Raw genomic sequence first — 23,172 nt, forward strand, 5'->3', positions numbered from 1 at the left:
ACATTTTGGATTAGATTACATTAGATTAGATTACATTACATTAGATTACATTTTGGATTAGATTACATTATATTAGATTACATTACCTTTTGGATTAGATTACATTATATTAGATTACACCATATTAGATAACATCACATTAGATTACTTCACAATATATTACATTACATTGCATTAGATTAGATTACATAACATTAGATTACATTACATTTTGGATTAAATTACAGTATATTAGATTACATTACATTAGATTACATTACTTTTTGGATTAGATTTCATTACAATAGATTACATTAGAGTAGATTGCATAACATATTAGATTACATTACATTACATTAGATTACATTGCATTAGATTACTTAACAATAGATTACATTATATTGCATTAGATTAGATTACATTACATTAGATTACATTACAGTAGATTGCATAACATTAGATTACATTACATTAGATTACATTGCATTAGATTACTTAACAATAGATTACATTACATTGCATTAAATTACATTACATTAGATTACATAACATTACATTACATTACCTTACATTAGATCACAATACATTAGATTAGATTACATTAAATTGCACTAGATTACATTACAGTACATTAGATTACATTGCATTAGATTAAATTACATTTTGGATTAGATTACATTAGATTAGATCACATTAGATTACTTTACAGTAGATTAGATTACATTTCATTAGATTATATTACAGCACATTAAATTACATTACATTAGATTGCATTAAATTTTGGATTAAATTATATTGTATTAGATTACATTACATTAGATTACATTACTTTTTGGATTAGATTACATTACATTAGATTACATTAGAATAGATTACATTAGATTACATTAAATTAGATTACGTCAGATTAGGTTACATTGGAGTAGATTGCTTCACTTTATATTAGATTACATTACTGTAGATTACATTATATCACATTAGATTACATTACATTACATTGAATTAAGTTACATTAGATTAGATTATATTACATTAGATTAGATTACATTATATTAGATTACATTAAATTAGATTACGTCAGATTAGATTACAGTGGAGTAGATTGCATCACATTATATTAGATTACATTACAGTAGAATACTTTATATAACATTAGATTACACAACATTAGATTACATTACATTGCATTGTTACATTAGATTAGATTAAATTAGATTAGATTACATTATATTACACTAGATTAGATTACATTACATTGCATGACATTTGATTACGTTACATTTGATTAGATTAGATTAGATTACATCACATTATGGTACATTAGATTAGATTACATTACATTAGGTTTCATTATAGATTACATTACATTAGATTAGGTTACTCTACATTAGATTCAACTTTATTACACATGTAGGGTACAGGATAACAGAATGCAGTTAGCATCTGACAAGAGTGCAAATATAATCAGTAAGTGCAGCAATAGTAAATAATACACACATACAGCCAAAGTCAGATTTATTACAGAGGATTCTGGAATGCAACTAGTTGCTTTCAGTTATTTACTTTTACATAACTTTAAAGCCATTTTTAAGTCTTTTTTATAATGTCAGTTACTGTCAGTGATTTGTATCAGATTTACATTTTGTATATTGCTTTGTCTTTCAGTAGAATATACTGTAATTTACTAAATATAACCGTTTAGAAATATATTAAAAAAATAGCTAAAAATGACAACATATATTTCATCATGTAAATTGTAAATTAATCATATTTCTAGCTTAAGTGTTTATGTTATAAAATGTTTTACGTCAGTTTAATATAATTTAAGTTCAAATGAATCCTCGGGTTAATTTGATTCAACTTAAAATCTAAGGCAGAAAAATCAAGAGAGCGCTTAAGTTTTCTCAGTTCATCAGAATTTACTGCATTTATTAGCTATGGCTTTAGGTAAAATGTTAATATTTCTTTATTTATTTAAAAAGTCTGATAACATGTCATCAAAAGTTTTTAACTTATTGTTATTGAAAGTCAGAAATATTTAAACAAATACTTTTTTATCTATTCTGAAGTTTAAAAATGGCATTGCATTGTCTAAAAATTAATATAAGCATCTACAAATATTTATATTTATTGTTATTTTATGCAAGTACAATGGGAAGAAATGTACTTCATTAGTTTACAGAATAAAAAATTCTCTTTTATAAAATAGTGAAAGAACCAGTGAAGCTCGTGACTGCACAAGATGAGAATAATTTAATCATCACAAAACACTCTGATCACTCAGTTCCTCCTCATATTTCCCTCAACAACATCCGCTTGTGTTTTATCTTCCTGTACGCTCTCCTTCAGCCTGCCGACTCTCACTCTTCTGCCTGTAAAAGCTTTTGGAAACGCTGCCAGGGGCTTTTTGGTAGTTTAAAGCGAAAGAAAAAGATTTATCTGCACAGTGCAGAAGAGGTAAATACAGTCCGGTGGCCATGCATGAATAAACACACACACACACACACACACACACACGTGAATGAGTGCATGAGGACTGCAGTGTGATGGATTGACTAACACAGAAATCATGTCATCTGAAGGAGATCATGACCCTGGATCTGCGGGGAATCACAGGCATCTAGACAGAATGTGTATTCTAAACAGACTTTGATGGAAGAGCATTGACTGTGTTTTAGTGAAGATTGCAAACATGTATGAGCAGGTAATGAAAAGATTTGGTAATGAAAAGGAAATTGCCTCTATCAATGATCTCACTTTGAGCCACCGGAATATGGGAAGCATTAGAAAATCTTCCAAGATACACATAAAGCCTCATTTCGAAACATTCAGCTTGTTTACAAAACTGTCTTAGGGGAATTGTTTTAAAGTAATTGCAGTCAAAAATAAAACTGTGTTTTTTGGGATGGTTACAACAAGTTATGCTAGCGTATATCAGCCTTAAATGGACCTGCAGGAATCCTCTGGGCTTTTATTATGCCCGGTCTGTGAAGTGTAATTGTCGGACAGTATTAGAAGCTCTTTTGGAAATGGTGGACATTGCTGGAGGTTTGAAGCTCTCATGTAATCAGATTATTATTATTTTTAAACATCAGGAGAATTGGGGATTATGGGAAAGATAGAATTTCAAACTGCGGTCATGTCTTTTTATTCTTAGATGCATTTTGATATCTGTCAGCAGGATTTGTTTGTATTTTGTTCTGCTGCTTGTAAATGAGACCCCAGAGATGAGGACATGAGAATGTGTTTATATTGAGTTTCTCATAGTGGGTGACCAGTAGACCATTCATTTTCCTTCTGCCTTCTCCCTTATTTATCAGAGGTCACCGCAGCGGAATGAACCGCCAGCTATTCCAGCATATCTTTACACAGCGGATGCCCTTCCAGCCGCAACCTATTGGGAAACACCCATGTACTTGCACACACACAGTCATATACTAAGGGCAATTTATTTAATCCAATTCACCTATAGTGCATGTGTTTGAACTGTGGGGGAAACCGGAGCACCCGCCAACATGGGGAGAACATGCGACCTTCTTGCAGTGAGGCAACAGTGCTAACCACTGAGCCACCGTGCCAGCCTAGTTGAAAGGTTTTGCTTTAAAATAGTAACTTCTTTGCTAAATTCTGTGTTTGTGTCTTGCAATTTTGACTTTATTGTAGACTTTATTTCCTGCAATTCTAACTTGTTAGTCTAGAAAATCTGATTTTTTAAAAATTAATCTTGACTTTTTGTCATGCTTGAAATTGTTTACATCTTGTAAATTCTGTTTTTCTTTCCACCATGAAATTACAAAAACTTTTTGTCCTTGCCGTCACAGGTTTTTCACCCTTTTCCCAATTCTTAATTATTTTATTGGCATTCTGAATTTATTTCTCACAGCTTTTACATTTGTGAGAAATAAATTTTGAGATGTTTGGAAATTATGAATATACAAAATCTGATTTTTCAAGGTAATTTCAATAAAGATATTTGTATATTTAAAAAATATAAAATGTAATCTTATTTTTTATGTATTTTTATTTGTTTTAATATAATTTTTATTGAAATTACCTTCAAAACATCAGATTTTATATACTTAAGATTTATAAAAATCTCAAAATTAATTGCTCCCAAATTTCAGATGAAATTTCAAACTTTGTTTCTTGCAATTGTGTATAATTTCTGAGTGTATAAATTCTGATTTTTGAAGGTCATTTCAATAAAAAAAAAAAAAAAATATATATATATATATATATATATATATATATATATATATATATATATATATATATATATATATATATATATATATATATACATATATACTTAAATTTTTTATGTATTTTTATAAATTTTTAATGCATATTTTTAGTGAAATAACTTTCAAAACATCAGATTTTATAAACTCAAAATTTCAGTTCAAATTTTAAAGTTTGTTTCTTGCAATTCTGATATTTTTTGGAAATTATGAGTATAAAATCTGATTTTTCGAAAGTCATTTCAATAAAAATATTTAGGTATTTTGAAAAATATAAATAGATTTTTTATGTATTTTTTTTTATTTTTAATGCATAATATTATTGAAATTACCTTATAAAAACAGATTTTGTTAAGTTATAATTTCTAAAAACAAGTTTCTTGTTTGTTTCAAAGTTTGTTTCTGGCAATTCTGACATTTTTGGAAACAGTAAGTATACATAGTAATCAGATTTATTGAAGGTCATTTTTTTCAAAATGTAAATATATCAAATATAGTTTTTTAGTTTTTTGATTTTATTTTTAATACATTTTTTTATTGAAATTACCTTGAGAAATCGTGTTTTGTGAAATCATATTTTCTAAAAATGTCAGAATTAATTTATCACAAATTTCAACGTTTGTTTTCTTGTAATTCTTATATGTTTGGACATTATAAGCATACGAAATCAGATTCATTGAAGGTAGTTTCAATAAAAATAAGTATTTTTATTTATTTAATATATTTTTTGTTCGTTGTTTACAATTGAGTGAGTTTTCAGGCCATATCATACACCCGGCGCAATAAGGAGCAAGATGTGTTTCCCCGATTTGTTGCTATTTTCAGACCAGCGCAACCCTAAATTTCCCGGAATGGGAGATGAGACTCTGATTGGTTTAATTAACGTTATTCTCAAAACACACCCAGAACTCATTAAGAGAATAAGCACAGCCCTGTTGGATCATGCGCCGGATTGTAGTTTTAGTACCCAAGAGCGATGTTGTCGCGCGCCTACTGAAGGGCGGTAGGGGGGAGGGGGGGGTGTCGCAGGGGCACTTTTGATCGTTTTGGAAGGGCACTTTCAATCCAAGACTCAAAAGGGCATGTGCATAGGGTTGAGCCCTATGTGTGCATGTGCCTGCTCCAGATGCTTTTATTAGATGTAAAGATTTGCCTCAGATGGTTTTGTTTTAATCAGATGTGCATGTTCGGACACTGACAGAGCTAGCAGATGATAAGAGAGGTGATAAGATCCTGACTGTGTGGTTTTTCACTCTTACGTAAGCTCTCTTTAGGCCTGATGTAAACTCCGCCGTGACAGCAGAGATGTGACCTCAGCCTTCGCTTCCCATGATCGCTGGAGTTTGGAAATGGCTCCCAGCAGGAGCGGGGAAATGCTGGGGAAATTTGTTGTGAACTTTCTATAAGCCCTGTGTGATTTATGCTGTGGGGCTGCCAGAGAAGCACAAGATTAGTCACGGGGTGAAAGGTCAAGCAATTACAGCTGTGTATGACGGCATGGATAAGAGCAGATGATTCTTATTAAGCCCAGAGTTGAACATAAATGCGCTTGTGTAGTCATGCTAGTGTTCTGCTTTGTGTTTCACATTTAATGTTTTTTGTTTCAGTAGTGGTGTTTGCTTTGTTATATGGGCAACATCATAATGCACAGCACCCTGCTTTACGCTAAAAAAAAAAATCTTTGGATTTACTAAAATTTTTTAGGTAAGTGGTTGCAAACAATTTATATGGCTGAATTTATGTGAAGTTTTTTTATAAACTTATTTCGAGAGGATCACTTGCTTATGATTGCTTGCAGCCAGCCCCGCATTATTCAGTTCATGATTCACCAATCAGATGATTACTAAGCCACTATAAATACCCTAAGTTCCATATATCAGCCATGTTTGTTTTGAAGAATCCCCCCTTCCACCCCTATTTCCTCCTCCTTTCCTAGATGGGTGACACGGTGGCCCAGTGGTTAGCACTGTTGCCTCACAGCAAGAACGTCACTGGTTCTAGTCCTTACCAAGCCAGCCGACGTTTCTGTGCAGAGTTTACACGTCTTCCCTGTGCTCACGTGGGTTTCCTCTGGCTTCCCCGGTTTCCTCCCATGGTGACCCTATGGTTAGCACTAAGGATGCCATGGTTCTCAATGTAACATTGAACTGGATGGTAAGACCTCCACGGTTCAGTACACGCTTGTGAATTGCGGTTTTCTCTGTGTCGCGTTTAATTAATTTATGTGTGTTTTATATCTCCTCGAATTAACTGTGTGTGCCTGTAAGTCCATGAGCTGAGATGAGGAAACCCCTCACTATGCTCTAAAGTTAGGGGGGCGCTTGACCATCATTCCACACTTTAACATTACAAGCGGCGGTGAAGTGAGGCTGAGGCAACGGTACAAGGAAGCGCTGGCAAAGTGAGGCAACAGTGCGAGAAAGCGTTGGCGTCTTTTAAATCTGCAGTGTGAGGACATTTCGGTTTTGCCGGTAAGCATAATGCCAATAAAAGAAAAAACTGTGAACAAAAAATAACTGTGTGCAAGCATTGATTTACACGTATAACCACGACTGCACATCTGCAGCGCCATCACCCAGCAATATCACTGTCTGAAGCAGGACAGCAGAAAAGGTAATAAAGTCCTCCTAATAGCAACAATCCCTCGCTGAATCTTTCAAGCAAACACACCCAACTGGTTCCGAGAGACACATAATAACAAAGGCAGTGCGGCTGTTTACTGCTAAAGATTTGCAGCTGTTTTCGGTGATTGGAGATGTGGGCTTTTGTCATCGTATACAAGCACTCGTTCCGCGTTACAGACTACAGTCTCGCATTTTTCAGCACCGAGATAATTAAGATGGGTTATTTATGTTTACTGAAGTACAGATATGTTTATTTGAAATGGCCAATTTATCTTTATTAACTTCACATGTACAGTTTGTACATGGGCTACCAGAAGCTGTGAGAATCAGTGTTCATTTTGTTGATACAATACACTAGGAACTACTGTACTTCTCTTGGCTTTTAGGTAAAACAAAATGAGTATTGCAATAAATCATTTTTATTTTTTTCACCTTAACCTCTTACTGTTCCTATTGCCTATAGAATAATAAAAAATAAAAAAACACGTGTCAAGCCATGAGAACCGAACCGAAAACTGTTAAAAAACCGAGTTATGTATTGATCCGTGGGCTAACTGTATTGTTGCATCTCTTGTTAGCACTGTTGCCTCACAACAAGAACATCACTGGTTCTAGCCCTTACCAAGACAGCTGATGTTTTTGTGTGGATTTTACACGTTCTCCCCGTGCTCACGTGGGTTTCTCCCAGCTTCCCCGGTTGCCTCCCACAGTCCAAAAACATGCAACTTAAGTTAATTCACTTGAAAATTTGCACCAGCTCTCGCCTTGCAAATGGGAGAGAGCCCAGGACTCGAGGATCTTATGAGTTTAGGGCTCTCTCCGGGAACAGCATGCCAAACAAGCTTTATAGTCAATCATCAGCTAAGTGTGAACTCTTGAAACAAATAAATGAAGTTGAACATTACTAAATACAGTGTTTTTTTATTCAACCCATATAAATGGTTTGCAACCGGTAAATCCATTTTATCTTTTTTTTTCCCAGTGTACACAACCTGAAAAAAGTCTTGTTGTCGATACCAGTTGTAAGAGCAACAAATAAAAAACTTGATATAGTTGATCATTTGGAAAACAACCTAATTGTTTTATGCTAAATCCACTTAAATTTGTAAAAACAATTAAGTTGACTTAATTAATTAGTGTTGGGACAACATTGTACAAAAGTGTACACTTAAAAATGCTGTGCTCCTCGCAATTTCTTCATGTTGTCCCTTCATTAGCTTAATCGTTTTTACGAATTTACGTTTATTGAATATAAAACAATTAAGTTGTCCCAAAATTACGTATGGATTGTGTTGTTTCAATTCATTTAAAACAAAAAGTCATTTTGAATGTATAATAACATGTTTTGCAATGCAAGCTGTAATGCAAAATTTGCAGGTTTACCTCACAAAAGGTGAAAACTGTTGATTTAATTTAAAGTCCAGTTGCTTAGCGTAAGCATTGAGGGAAAAGATGTTTCAGCATTTTTATTGCTTTTATCATTGCTGAGCGATGTCATCATTCATCAGTAACAAGATGTAAAGCAACATGTGTCTTGTGTTTTGTTTTGTGTGTTTTTGGGGGTAAAGGAATGCTTGGCTTGACGCAGACACTTACAGAAGTGCTGTGTTCAGATACTAAAACACATTTATTTATGCAAATTATTATACAAATAATCCTTTTTTTGACAGCAGTGTTGAATTATGAATTGCACCGGCCATAAAAAGGATTTGGACACTTAAGCCACACTTCAGTACGAATGCCATTGCAAAAGATAACAAATACTGATTTAAATTAAATTTATCACAAAGATAACACAAGCAGACCTCAAATGAAAGGTCCGAAATGAAAACATTTGGTGGTTGTGAAAGCATGTACACAATAAAGTTCATGAGTGTGACTTTAAAATAACCTAGTGGTCAGCAGCAGATGTTTGCAATTTCCACTTCATTTGATTTTATTATTTAACGCAATGGCATTCATGCATTTTTATGTGACCAAAAGCTTTTTAGGACCACTGCACATGAAATAACTAGCATGATGTATCTTTTAAAACATAACTTTGCATTAGAGTGTGATGTTTATGCATGCAAACCACTTCATGCATCAGAATAAAAAACAAAATAACATCCTAACTGATCTTATCCTTGTGTTTTAGGTAAGTACTTACTTGCATGTTATGGAAAACAACATGGCAGTAGCTCCAGTCTATGAAAGTATGACGGTACCCCGAAACAAAGCCCCGAGGCCCTCTTCCTCCTCTCCCAGGAACTCTTTATTTGCCAACTCCTCTTCTTGTACGTCTCCATACTCCTCGTCCTCTGTAGAAGACACTTATGACTCCTCTGTTCACCTCCTGCCAAAAAGTGGCAACATCTCTATCTTCAGTAGCCTGAAGAGGAAGAGCAAGAAAGCAAAGAAGAAGAAAGATGACCGTGGACACACCATTCAGAAGATCATGGGCGAGGAGCAATCAGAGGAGATCATTTCGTCCCCTGTAGGTGAACCAGTTATTTACGATACACACACTTGGCCCCTTAAGGAATGGAAAAAGCGTAAAAATGCAAGACAACCAAACAGCGATGGGACTCAGGTCTTGGACTACATGAAGAACCCTTTGGTAAAAGATATTGATGAAGAATGCTCTGGAGAAGATGGATCTACAGTTCAGGTTTCCACTCAATCACACACAAAGAACCACTGCAGATTTCTGTCTTTGGGCTCAGTTTTAAGTTTCGACCTACCCAAGGATATGAGCCTTATCCCGAGCATTCAAGACGTGATCACTATCGTCCCTTCTGAGCAAAAGAAAGCAGACCCACATCAACAGAACTCTCAGGTTGATCGTCCGACATCTCTGAGCACCTTCAAGTTAACACGCTCACCTCCAATGCAAAAGGAAGAGCCCAAACAAACTTCTCCAACTGAAGTAACTCTCAAGATTGATTGCAGGGACTCTAGAAAGATCAGTATTGACACCTTATCGTTTACTGAAGACGACTTTCCTCCTCCACCATCCCCAATAGTTGAAGGCCTCTCAATTGAGGAGAATCATCAATCATCACTGACCAATATTCAACAGAAACACCTTTGTGGGATTGGTTCTGTGCCCAACGCAATCTCCACTCAACTTAATCAACACTCTGGAAGTTCTCTAGAAGAGGCAACCCAAGAGATCAACTCCACTACAGCAGAGATTCATGCATATCCTACCTCCCTAGTTCACAACCCCAATGGACAAGTCTTTCATAAGCTAGTAAAGACTTCCAGGTCTCAACAATTGAGTCCAAACCAAGCATCTCACATTGTGTTGAACTTCAGATCCAATGGAAGAGAGGACTCTGTGGACTCTGGTCACTCCAGCTCTGGAAGTTTCAAGTTGGGCACTGAGGGTCTGATTTTAGACTCCACAGAGTGTCCAATTCCCAAAAGGACCATTGCAAAGGGATTATCAATGGATGCGGGAGTCTCAAGCAGGAACTTAGAGTTTTCTAAGGAGAAGAGCCTTCATTTATCTCTCGATGCTGAAGATACTGTTCATCCTGACCACCAGCAGTTTGAACAAGAAGAGGAGGAGCTGGAGGACATCTGGAACCAAACCAACAGCTACCGACAGAGTCTAAACTCTGACATCATGTATAACGGCTACCAGGGATTGCCGGCAACATGTTCTCCAGGCAAGCCCAGGGAATCTTCACCCAAAGAACAAGCAGTACTCTATAGGAAGTTGGTCACTGCCTCAGCACCCAACCTTCTTGTGGCCGAGTTCAAACTGCCTTCATCTATCCAGACTTTGGTTGCTTGTGGGAAACTGCAGAACTCAAAAGAAGAGAGGCAAGTTTGGGATAAAGAGAATAGGAGGTCTTGGGCAGCATTTAGTGCAGAGGAACAGGTGTATAAAGAGGTGACTATTAATGAGACCGCTTCTGATCCTGTGAAACTGCCTGAATTGGAGGACCAGCAAAAGTATATCTACCATTATAGAGAGGAGGAAGAGGAGGAGGAGGATGAGGAACAGAAGGAAACAGGGTTTCTAAAGGTGAGGTCTACAATTTGGCAGTTTGACTTGTCTAACTTAGTTAGCTATACGTTAAGGCTTTTATTTAGAAAGTTAGTGCTGCCCTGAGGGCTATAGTGCCACAGAGTTTAGCTCCAAGCTCAGTTAAACACACCTGAACCAAGGACATCAATGACTACATTTACTTGGACATCAGTAATCGGATTATTTGCTTTAATCTAATTATGAGAATAATAAGACTAAAGCCTGGTTTAAACTTCTGCGTCAAGTGACCAGCGTAACCTACGGCGCATGCAACGCGCTTAGTCGGGCATTTGTACTTCTGCGCGCTGTCTCTGTTGGTCTGCATTAACACTTCCGAAACGCTAGTTGGCAGTGAGGTGTAAATGTTCCTCTGTGTCGAGTTTCTTCGCTGGTGTTTTGTTTTTTCTGAACACTTCCTGAATGTACAAGTGGCTCAAACTCGCTCATTTTGAGGCAGGAACCGGCGGACGTGCAACAACTTTAACCATGAGGTAAACACAAAACAAAACTTTCCATCCGGAACTCCTTCACGGGACTCCACACTTGTAAACAATCGTTTATCGGGCTCACGCGGCTCTTGGTCCCGCCCTGACTCGTCACCGCTATCAAGCCGACCAATCACAGAGCTTGCGCTACGCGTCATTACGACGTGTAGTTACATTTGTTGAGAGGTGCACGTCAGTGACGTCGACAACCACGGCGTAGGGCTATGCGTCAACGTGTAGGCTGTGCCGTAGCATACACGTGCACTTGACGCAGAAGTATAAATCAGCCTTAAGGTGTTTACATGAGCTGCTTTTTGAGTGTTACTTTCATGATCCTGTTTTACATGTTATAGCACATAATTAGATTAACGTCATTGCATTTCCTCTGGAGTGTCATGTAATTTCGGGTTTTAAATTTTTAATTTGTCGACATTAACTGCAGTTGGCACTTTCACTTTCATTCAAAAACATTTCATGCACGCCCTCTGTGACAAACGAGATATTGGATGAAACTATGAACTGCCGGAAGAGTGCTGTTTTAATGGAAGTTAAACCGCATGATGAATGGAAGAAAAAAAAACTCTGCATTTCACGATGCAGGTGTCTCTGGTCTGCACTGACTCAGTAGGTGCAAAGTGTCAAACAGCGGCGCGCGCGGACCATCCTGTCGCAAATCGTTGCGAAAAGTCCTACACGACGGTAATAATTTGAGTAAGGTGTTTACATGTCTGTAATGCACTTCAATAATGCGACTTAAATCGGCATACTCCACACGTCTTAATTCGATTTCTCTTAAGTTCGATTATGACCTTAATCTGATTAAATTAATTAAAAAGCTCTGTTTACATAGTTAACTTTTATTTAGAGTTTTGTCTTAATCACATCAAAATCGAATTATTGATGTTCATGTAAACGTAGTGAGTGTTTTCAATAGGGATGCACGGAATTTTGACGGACAAATAAGTATCTGTATAAGTATTGGATGATAAATACTTGTTTTTATTGTTATTATATTTTAAGCTAACCTTTGACCTAATAAGTAAATTATTTGTTTGGTATTTAAGCTTGTTTTTCTTTTGTTTTTGTAATTAGCTCAGAAAATTAATCCCCAATATATATCGGTATATCTGCTTATCGGCCAATAAAAGCTTGTTTTTGATCAAATTATCTGTCAGGTATTTTAATTGTCTTCTGTATTTGTTTTCTTTTCTTGTAATTTTACAAAAACAAATCATATCAAGATGTATATTAATTATCCATATATAAACACCGGTTAAGTGCGTATCGGTCAATAAAAACTTGTTTTTAATGATGTCTCTATCAGCTTTATAAGGAAATAATCTGTCAGGTTTTTTAGTTGTCTACTTAGTTTTCATAACTTTGCTCAAGTAAATTCATGTCAAGATTTATATATATATTAGTTATCTGTTTTTCTGCCGATAAAAGCTTGATCTTAAAGTTATTGTTATTAGGCTGGATAATTTCAGATGTCTACTTCATTTGTTTTCTGATTGTTTTTGTAATTTTGCTCAAAATATTAATATAAATATATATATCGGTAAAGAAATATCGGCTATCAACATTTCCATATCAGTGCATCCCTAGACTTACGGGAAGTGTGTTAAGTCACGTTGAAGATAAACATTGGCCCTCCAGAACCTGTCGTTAGCATCCCTGTTTTAAACAGTTGACTTGTTCTGCCTTCAGTATTGTAATTCACGTTAATAGGCATAGAATAATAGAGTTAGAGCTGTGTGTTAGATGAAGAATAGTGTTCATTTATTGTACAACTTAGTTTGCATTGATTATGGGTGCTGTATATGAAGAATGTTAGCTATTTCATGATGTAACAGGCTACGTTTCCCATCATTTTTGGTGGGAGTAGAATGAATACATAATTAAATACTCTTGGTTTTGTTGTATTATCACTAAAAGCTAAAGTTGCATCTTCCCAAGAGAATAGAGTGAATGGAGTTATTCCTCTACTTATTTATTCATGCTTTTGATAATGTTTGTTTTTAATCTATTAATGTCCTCTTTTGTCTCAGGACCAATCCATGAGCTTTCTGTCAGTTCATATGGGATTAGATGACTCTGATAAACAAGTAAGCTGAAATCTAATTGAAGACCACATCAGAACAAAACCAATGAGTTTTAATTATTAGTAATTTAATTACATTTTTTTAGAGTGTAAGACAAGAACTTGAACTTCCATCTATGGAAGGAACACTGGAGAGGAAGCACAAACTACAGCTTGGTGGAAAGAAGGTAAACATCATAATTACAGATCATTCTTGCTCACAGACCAAAACAAATGAGCATTTAGTGTCAGTGGCTGCATGCTTTTTCTTGAGTCCTGGTTATTTTGGGGTTTCTTTTTATGTAACTAATAAGCTAAATGTACTTTTTCAGGCACCATGCAGAGCGTGGAGCTCCTATCATGCTGTGCTGTACAAACACACAATGTGTTTCTACCAGGACAGGAAGGATACACTCAAGGTAAAGCTTAAAGACTTTCAAGGCTTTGCAGCTAAAAAGAAAGTGGTTTGTTCCTTTATTGCAAACCGACATCATTAGTTATATTTATAAGGCTGAATTGTGATCAAATTACATTTAATAGTGGTTCAGGATGTTAGACGCTGTATTTGTGTCCTTATAGAGTTGTGTGACCAGCCTTCCTCTCAACCTAATTGGAGCGGTGTGTGAGCCGTCGCCAGAGTACACCAAAAAACCCAACTGCTTCAGCTTGAGGTACATGACCAACAGCTAAAAAGTTGGTCCAATTCACCCATTGTGAAATTATTTTTGTTTTTGTCATTTCCTTGGAGGGTATTGAAACTACCCTTTCGGTGATACACTGTGAGAAGACGTGTGTAGATCAGTTAGATTAGAGCAGGGGTGCCTTATTTCTCTGTTTTCTTTTAGATTGCGTGATGGATCTGAATATCTGCTCAGTGCCTCCTCCCGCTTTATGATGAAGAAATGGATCTTGAGAATCCAAGCACACACCGGTATTGTATCACTATTCATTTGCTTGTCTTTCAATAAGTTTTCATTCTACATTTAAAGGTGCTGGAAGGACATTTTTGACTCTTCTAAAGTATAGAAATGGCATCCTAAAAACCATCCTAAGTGAATCTGGAAAACTATGCTGAAGTCAGTTATTCAGTTTTGAAAATGTGTGTTTCGTGTCAGAATGTCTGTTTTTGTTTTGGTCTCTGTAACCAGCCCAATGCAAGTTAACCCAGTTATGTTTCAGCACTTCAGGTTGCCTTGGTGAAATACACTGTATTTTTTAAGTCATTTTCAGTGTCAGGGTACACCTCTAAAAAAAAAAACCTCTAATATTGTGAATTTAGACTGCAATACCCAGTTCAACCACTAGGTGTTAATTCTACATACTGCACATTTAGTCATCTTAAAACCTCCTCTGTCTCTCTGCAGCCTCTGGTGATTGTGTATCGGGACATCACGGCTCTTCAGCAACGCTCTCCAGATATTCTCCTGCTATCTCTGGGTGTCAGTGTGCAGATAAATGTCTCTGCTCCGTGAGGAATTATGTCAGCACCACCGTTTTAGCACAGAGTCAGCAAACCTCAGGCCGAACCAAGGAGATCATCGTCCACACCACTGACCACCATCAGGATCTGTCCTTCAACTCCTGCTCTGATGCTGCACATTGTGGTAAGATTCATTATTAGCATTCACTACACTAATGCTTTTTAAATCATTTTTATTTATTTAAAACTTGTTTTAACACTTTGAATCAGCATTGTGTATGAAATGTGCTATATAAATAAACTTGCCTTGCCTATTACTATACTGTATTACTTACAGTAATAAGGGGAGATTTTGTCTGTTTCCAGATAATTTTACGAAGCAATGAGTGGCAAAATTGAGACAACAGTGAAGTGGAATTTTAATTTTATTTAATATAATATTAATTTGTTTAATTTTATTACATTTTATTGCGGTTTACAATCAGACTAGAATTTTTATTTTATTTTATTTTTTTATTTAATTTTATTTATAAACAGACTGATAATGGAAAATATGCTAATATGATAATTTACCAAGCAGTGAGTGGCAAAATTGAGACAACAGTGGAAATTTTATTTAATATTATATTAATTCATTTTATTTTATTTTTTATTTTTTTATTGTATTACATTTGATTTATTTTTTGTTTAATTTCATTGCAGTTTATGAACAGACTTTGGCATTTTTATTTTATTTGATTTTGTGAACAGACTGATAAAGGAAAATACGACCATGAAGTGGAATTTTTTTATTTTATTTTATATTATTTTATTTTGTTTTAATTTAGTTTTATTTTATTTCTTTGTTTTATTTCATTGTTTGTTAATTTTTTTTTCTATCTTATTGCAGTTTATGAATAGACTGGAATTTTATTTTAGTTTATGAACAGTCTGATACAGGAAAATACAACAGTGAAGTGGATTTCATATTTTATTTTTTTTTTATATTATAGTTTTGTTTAGTTTTTTATTTTATTAAATTTCTTAATTTAGTTAATTTTTTATTTAATTAAATTGTATCTTTTTGCAGTTTATGAACAGACAATTGTTTTTTTAATTTCACCTTAATTATTTTTAGTATTATTTTTTTAATGAACAGTTTGACAATGAAAAAAAATACGTAAATGATACTTTTACCAAGCAATGAGTAGCAAAATTGAAACAACAGTGAAGTGGAATTTTGTATTTAATTTTCATTTTATTTCATTTATATTTATTTTATGTTTTATTTTTTTTTATTATTATTATTATTATATAATATTTTATATATTTTGTATTTAATTTAATTTATTTTGTATTTAATATTTTTTTGTATTTTATTTTATGAACAGTCTGATAAAGCAAAATACAACAGTGAAGTGGGTTTTTTTATTTTATTTTATATTATATAATATTGTTTTGCTTTATTAAATTTCTTTATTTTATTTCTTTTTTATATTTAATAAAATTTTATCTTGTTGCAACTTATGAACAGACCGGAATTTTTATTTTATTTAATTTTATTTATTTTTTAAACAGACTAATAAAGGAAAATATATAAAAATAAAATAAAATATTAGAACAATCAAGCAATTAAAACAGTTTAATTAAGCAATTAAAAAAAAAATGCACAAAAATTCAGCTTCAATTTAATTAATTAAAAAACTAATTTATCTAAGATACCTATTTAGATGAATTATTCCATTTATTTAGATAAATATATTTTGATAAATTATGCAATTGTTTTTAAGCTCACCAAGGCTGCATCTATAATATTAGCATTAGATAAATATATAATAACATTTAGGGCGTCACAGTGGCGCAATGGTTCGCACGATCACCTCACAGTAAGAAGGTCGCTGATTTGAGTCCTGGCTGGGTCAGTTAGCATTTCTATGTGGAGTTTGCATGTTCTCCCTGTTGGAGTGTGTTTCCTCCGGGTGCTCTGCCACAGTCCCAACACCTGTGTTATAGGAGAATTTAATAAGCTAAATTGACTGTAGTGTATATGTGTGTGAAAGAGTGTGTATGGATGTTTCCCAGTGATGTGTTGCTGAATTAGTTGGCAGTTCATTCCCCTGATTAATAAAAGGACTAAGCCGAAAATGAATGAATAATATTCTAATGCTGTCCTTTACTCTTTTGACTGATTTCTATAAATTAGTGTCATTAATTTACATACAGTATACTCATTATAATATCATGTTTCATAATGCCTTTATTGTTTTTTTTTACAGAAGTGTAAGTATTTATTTAAGTATAAAGTACATAAATTATAATAAATGTGCATAAATTTAGATCCATAATAGCTTTCATGTATTACTTTTGTTTGACTGTATTTTTTTTTAATTATGCACATTAAATTATTAATGTGGTCCAGTAAAAAACAAAGTTTATTAATATCTAATTAAAATACGCTATTATAGTCTATTTAAAAGCATGCTTGAGATAAATTTTGCTTTATGTTTGACAGTTTCAGAGTGTCTTCCTCAACATTCACCACCAATATAGGTAATATATAAATAATGAGCAAGTGTAGATGTCCATCAGAGGGCAGTAGAGGACTCTCTTATAGAGATATTCAGTTGTATTTTAGATTAGAGTAGATTTGATTCAACTTTATTGTCGTTACACATGTACAAGGCACTGAAATGCAGTTCAGGTTTAACCAGGAGTGCAAAAGCAGCACATGCAGGATATAGCTGTAATTTTTAAAGTGCAATTATTGAAAAACTATGGTGATATTTACAGATGGATGTGAATTGAACACAATATACAAGTCGTATTAACTGGAATCAGAGATTTACAAATAGATGAAAGTATGTGCAGGTTGCTATTAATAATCGGGGATATGAAAATAGATCATATGCAGCTTGTTATTTGCTATAAACAGGAATTACAGATAGATCTGTAGATATATATTATACATTTACAGATGTATATGTGCAGTGGGTATGTACATTTACCGATTGCAGTGTAATGCAGTGATTATGAGTGATATTACGTGTGATGTATGAAATAGTTTTGTTTAATTTTAATTATTAATATTTTGAATGAAAACAAGGGGTGGCACAGTGGCTCAGCGGGTAGCACGGTCGCCTCACAGCAAGATGGTTGCTGATTCGAGTCCCAGCTGGGTCAGTTGGCATTTCTGTGTGGAGTTTGCAAGTTCTCTCCGGTTTCCACCACAGTTCAAACACATGAGCTGTAGGTGAATTGAATAAACTGGCCGTAGAGTATTGAGTCTATATGTGAATGAGAGTGTATGGGTGTTTCCCAGTTCTGGGTTGGAATAGTTGTTGGTCCATTCCGCTGTGGTGACCTCTGAAATAAAGACTAAGCCGAAGGAAAATTAATGAATAAAAACAAATCAAATTGAGATGGTTTGGTCAGGTTTTAAGCTCCGTACTCTCTCATCTGTCTGCTGTCAGCACTATTACTGCAGTTTTCCCACATTATTTGTCACCTGCAGTGTTTGTTACTCACGTCTGCTGTCTGCAGAGGCCGAATGATTCATGTTCTGTTTGTTTCTCTCTGTAGACGATGACTTTGAGTCTCTGAGACAGAATCTGTCCTCCATGTCCACTGTTCAGGACTGGGCGGTTGGAAAGAGACGCTCACACTCATTTACCTCAGGTACACACACTCACACACACACACACACACACACACAATACAGCCTTAGGGGCCAATCACACTGAATGTGCTTTTCTGTTCTGAGAATGTGAGGCACACCACAATTGGTGTATACTGAATATTTTGTGCAAATTAGGGAGAGAAGAATAATGACACACCTTAATGTCTTCCAAAGTTTCCCACCACAGGTAGTGGCATCACTTAGAGCAAGTCACATGCTTTTTCTACCATGCTTTGCTGATTGTTCTGCTTTTCGATACAGATAGATAGATAGATAGATAGATAGATAGATAGATAGATAGATAGATAGATAGATAGATAGATAGATAGATAGATAGATAGATAGATAGATAGATAGATAGATAGATAGATAGATAGATAGATAGATAGATAGATAAAAATAATAGCAAATTCTAGAATCACTCATACAATAAAGCACAATTGTTGATTTAAAAAAAGACACACACACACACACACACACACATACACACACACACATATATATATATATATATATATATATATATATATATATATATATATATATATATATATATATATATATATATATAACCATTTCTTTAAAAATGTCTGATGATAAATCATACTAAACATTTACTATTTTAGGTCCGTTAGGACTTTACGTTTGCTAAATGCCAGAATTATGAGAAAATTATTTTTGTGAATGTTTTATTAATTTCTTGACAGTCAAAAGTTCACACACATTTCCTTGGTATTTGTTTAGCTTTGCTTTTAAACTGTATAACTTTGGTCAAATGTTTTGGGTATCCTTCCACAAGCTTCTCACAATAGTTTGCAGGAGTTTTGGCCCGTTCCTCCTGACAGAATTGCTGTAACTGAGTCAGATTTGTAGGCTGTCTTGCTCGCACAAGCTTTTTCAACTCTGCCCACAAATTTTCTATAGGATTGAGGTCAGGGCTTTGTGATGGCCACTCTAAAACATTCACTCTGTTGCCTTTAAAGCACATTTGAACTAATTTGGCAGTATGCTTAGGGTCATGGTCTGTTTAGAAGACTCAGTTGTGGCCAAGTTTTAATTTCCTGGCTGATGTCTTGAGATGTTGCTTCAGTATTTCTACATGATGTTCTTTCTTCATGATGCCATCTATGCTGTGAAGTGGACCTGCAGCAAAACAGCCCCACACCATGATGCTGCCGCCAACATACTTCACAGTTGGGATGGTGTTCCTAGGCTTGTAAGCTTTCCCCTTTGTCCTCCAAATGTAACACTAGTCATTATGGCCAAACAGTTCAATCTTAGTTCCATCAGACCACAGGACATGTCTCCAAAAAAAATTTTTCCCAGTGTAATTTAGCCGATTGTAATCTGGCTTTTTTTAAATTCTGGCTTGTGGATTTTCCCATGTTGTCACACAAGGCAGCAGTGTGTTTGAGGTTTTCCTGTAATACTGTTCTACAGTTGTGCCTTCAATTAACTCAAATGTTGTCAATTAGCCAATCAGAAACTTCCAAGACCTTGACATCATCATCTGAGCTTTTTCAGAGGAAGAATAATCTTATTGTATGTAAACTTGACTTTCAAGAAAAATTATAACAATTTCTCAAAAAATATCTCTCATTATTCTGCTATTAAGCACAACAGAAACACATCTGACAATCCTAACTTACCTAAAAGAGAAAAAGTTTAGTCCCATTAACATCTGACTTTTTTAAATGGTTATGTGCCTTTTTATACAGCGTATCTACACTTCTGCTTTCAACTGTATATAGTCGAACCAGGAATTATTCATACTCCTGGCAAATTTTGACTTAAAGTTCTTGTTCAAATGTAAAAAAAAAAAAAAGTAGCTGAGAAATATTTTTTTTCGCATAATGATGCCTCTTGAACATCGTCTTATTATCTTTTGTGAGAAGCCTGTGTCATTTAGGGTCAAAGACAAACTAAAAAATAAAATAAAAATAAAAATAACTTTAATTCAGAATTTGCCAGGGGGTTTGAATAATTTCAGGCTTTATTTATTTATTTATTTATTTATTTATTTATTTATTTATTTATTTTATTAACCACATAGACGGGTCTTTTTTATTAATCAGTGTTTTGTAATGGTATAATCTTCTTATATTGCATTCACATCAATGCATTTACCAGACAGTTTCATCAAAAGTGAATGATATAGCTGTGAAATGATGTGTGCACATCAAACATGCAATCCTGTTAATGCATTTTGAGAACTAGGACCTACAGGAATGCTGTCTGTGCTTTATAGGAAGCATTGTGCAGAATTTACATCCATAACAGCTTTTGAATGTCTCCACACGCAGCCACGTATCAGAGGATCAAGCCTGTGGCGCCTCCTGCAGGCCGCATGGAGAACAGCAGCTCCAGCTACTCTGTTACTTTATTCATCGGTGAGCGAGAGACGTCACCGGTGATCTGTAAAAACAGAAAGGAATCATGCTCTGATTTGCCCATCACCAGCTACTCCAGTCTCCCCCGACACAGAAACAGATCCGTCCTCAGGAAGTTCTTCGGGATGAAGGAGTGATGCTCTGATCTGACGTACATGTGCAGGACACACGTTCAACACTTCGTTCTCAAGAACTCTTATTTATGGATGAGATTGGAGAAACAATGCTTTTTGTGCTTTTACAGTAAATGAGATCTTGTGTGGTTGCCCATTTAGACGTCTGATATATGGAAATATGTGCTAATCACATACAGTTGAAGTCAGAATTATTCGCCCTGCTGTGAATTTTGTTTTATTTGTTAAATATTTCCCAAATGATGTTGAACAGATTCAGGAATTTTTCACAGTATTCATTCAGTCATTTTCTTGTCGGTTTAGTCCTTTTATTAATCTGGGGTCACCACCACGGAATGAACCGCCAACTTATCCGGCATGTTTTTACGCAGCGGTTACCCTTCCAGCCGCAACCCATCTCTGGGAAATTTTTCACAGTATTTCCTATAATATGTTTTCTTCTGGAGAAAGTCTTATTTGTTTTATTTCGGCTAGAGTAAAAGCAGTTTTTAATTGTTTAAAGCCATTTTAAGCTCAATATTATGATCCCTGTAGTGGCACACCTTTCGTGCATATCTATGTACCACCTTTTGCAGCTTCTATTCAAACAACCAGTATTTTAAAATATGCAAGGAAGACCAAATCTTCTTTTAAAAAGGGTTTACTGAAGAAATGCAAACAAAAATACAAGCAGGGCCGGAGTGGGACTCCTTTTCAGCCCTGGGGTCTGTTCTTCGTACGTGGATTACTCAGTTAGCTGGATTTGGATGTTGACGATTTGATATGATCCAGGATCGTTTCGTTCTTCAAAGCTGATCCGTGAGTTGTTGTCATAGCAACAGTTCTGCTAGCTCAAACCTGATCAGGAGCAGGTTCAATTCATATAAACAGGATTAGATCGGCTCAGTTCAAGCAAAGATAATACAGAAAGTATGTTCTGAATTCTGATATTTTCTTACAGTAGTAGTTATATACACTTGGGAAAATAGTTCATATTTTTAACTAAATATATAAAGTTATAGTTATTAATAAAATAAATTAAGTTATACATATTAATAAAACTTCTGCAATCTGCACCCTCGAAATGAAAGTACAAAGACTCCCACCTGGTGGTGCAAAGAGAAAACTTATTGATATGAATGCTTTAGATCGCTTTAGTTCAAATTGTGTATGATAGAAATGCAGAATATGTGATTTTTTTTAAAGCAATAATACATTTATGCAGTCATAAACATGTTTTGACAGTTAACAGTGATTTGATGCTTTACAAAAGTTGCAGACGCCTTTACCAATATCAAAATGCTTTTGTAAACATCCAGTTATTCTTTACACTGATTAAAAAACGGCTACTATAATATAGACAATATTATCTAAATGTAGAACTAAATACATTGATTTGCATTGAAATACATGATGAGTACTCTTGACATAAGAAAGTGTAAAGCCTGCAGCTCACAACAAATATGGAAGGTTATTGCGTGTCATATTTAACAAACCGTTTACTGCTAATTTGATGTAATTTTGCTCACATGGATAATTGAATATTAATCAGATGATGTCATTACGCTGCTGTGCCGTCAGCCAATCGCTGCATAGCTAATCATGATTTCGAGGATCAGTTATCGAGATGAAAAGATCCAGGATCTGCCAAATCATCTTAGATCATTTAAGCGAGGTACGAAGAACGGACCCCTGGAGTTTCAAGCCTTAGACTGGCCCACCTCAGTTCACGACTATATTAAAATAAGGTCATTTCAAATTCAGTTCCTAATGACACTATCACGTCTTTTTGAAGAAAACAGCTGCTTTAGAACTTCAAATGTTCAACAACCTTACAGTTTTATATGTCTTAACAATAAAAAAGAAGTACTCAGGTGAGGATCGAACACGTCGTAACGCAACGTGCTGACCACTGGACCACAATGGTGGTGTTACACTTTTGCAGGCTGTATTTTGTTCATGGGGCGGAGCTGCGGCAAAATAATAAATAAAAAGAGTGAGGCTATGGTCAAATAAATAAATAAATGAAAAAAGTGCGACAGCTGAGAGTGCAAGCAGCTAGAAACACCAGCCCTTGTAGCCAAAAAACAGACCAGCCCACCGGGAACTCTCCCGGTCCTCCCGATTGGCCAATCCGGGCCTGAATACAAGAGTACAATAGACT

The 23,172-nt window shown here is 34.9% G+C and overlaps 1 protein-coding gene and 1 long non-coding RNA gene across 7 annotated transcripts in view; both read left to right on the plus strand.

The window, feature by feature from the left end:
• Window positions 1-23,172, plus strand: part of LOC147841212 (uncharacterized) — a 1,204,737-nt gene that overhangs the window by 289,055 nt on the left and 892,510 nt on the right. The gene's annotated exons all lie outside the window — the stretch shown is intronic.
• The window catches only part of mymx (myomixer), a 111,112-nt gene that overhangs the window by 83,426 nt on the left and 4,514 nt on the right, over window positions 1-23,172 (plus strand). For 2 of the 6 annotated variants that reach the window (XM_087279778.1, XM_087279779.1), the window contains exons 24-32: window positions 8,982-10,862; window positions 13,399-13,455; window positions 13,538-13,618; window positions 13,763-13,849; window positions 14,010-14,101; window positions 14,276-14,361; window positions 14,795-15,034; window positions 18,409-18,504; window positions 20,809-20,973. In XM_087279778.1, the coding sequence (XP_087135904.1) occupies window positions 8,982-10,862; window positions 13,399-13,455; window positions 13,538-13,618; window positions 13,763-13,849; window positions 14,010-14,101; window positions 14,276-14,361; window positions 14,795-15,034; window positions 18,409-18,504; window positions 20,809-20,973 (2,785 nt within the window). Of the gene's footprint in view, window positions 1-2,328; window positions 2,437-8,981; window positions 10,863-13,398; window positions 13,456-13,537; window positions 13,619-13,762; window positions 13,850-14,009; window positions 14,102-14,275; window positions 14,362-14,794; window positions 15,035-18,408; window positions 18,505-20,808; window positions 21,351-23,172 lie in introns of all 6 variants that reach the window. The other 4 variants (XM_087279775.1, XM_087279774.1, XM_087279776.1 and 1 more) reach the window with 4 other exon arrangements.

Source organism: Danio rerio, chromosome 13 (genome assembly GCF_052040795.2).
Source record: "Danio rerio strain M-AB ecotype USA chromosome 13, GRCz13ab, whole genome shotgun sequence".
Classification (NCBI taxonomy): Eukaryota; Metazoa; Chordata; class Actinopteri; order Cypriniformes; family Danionidae; genus Danio; species Danio rerio.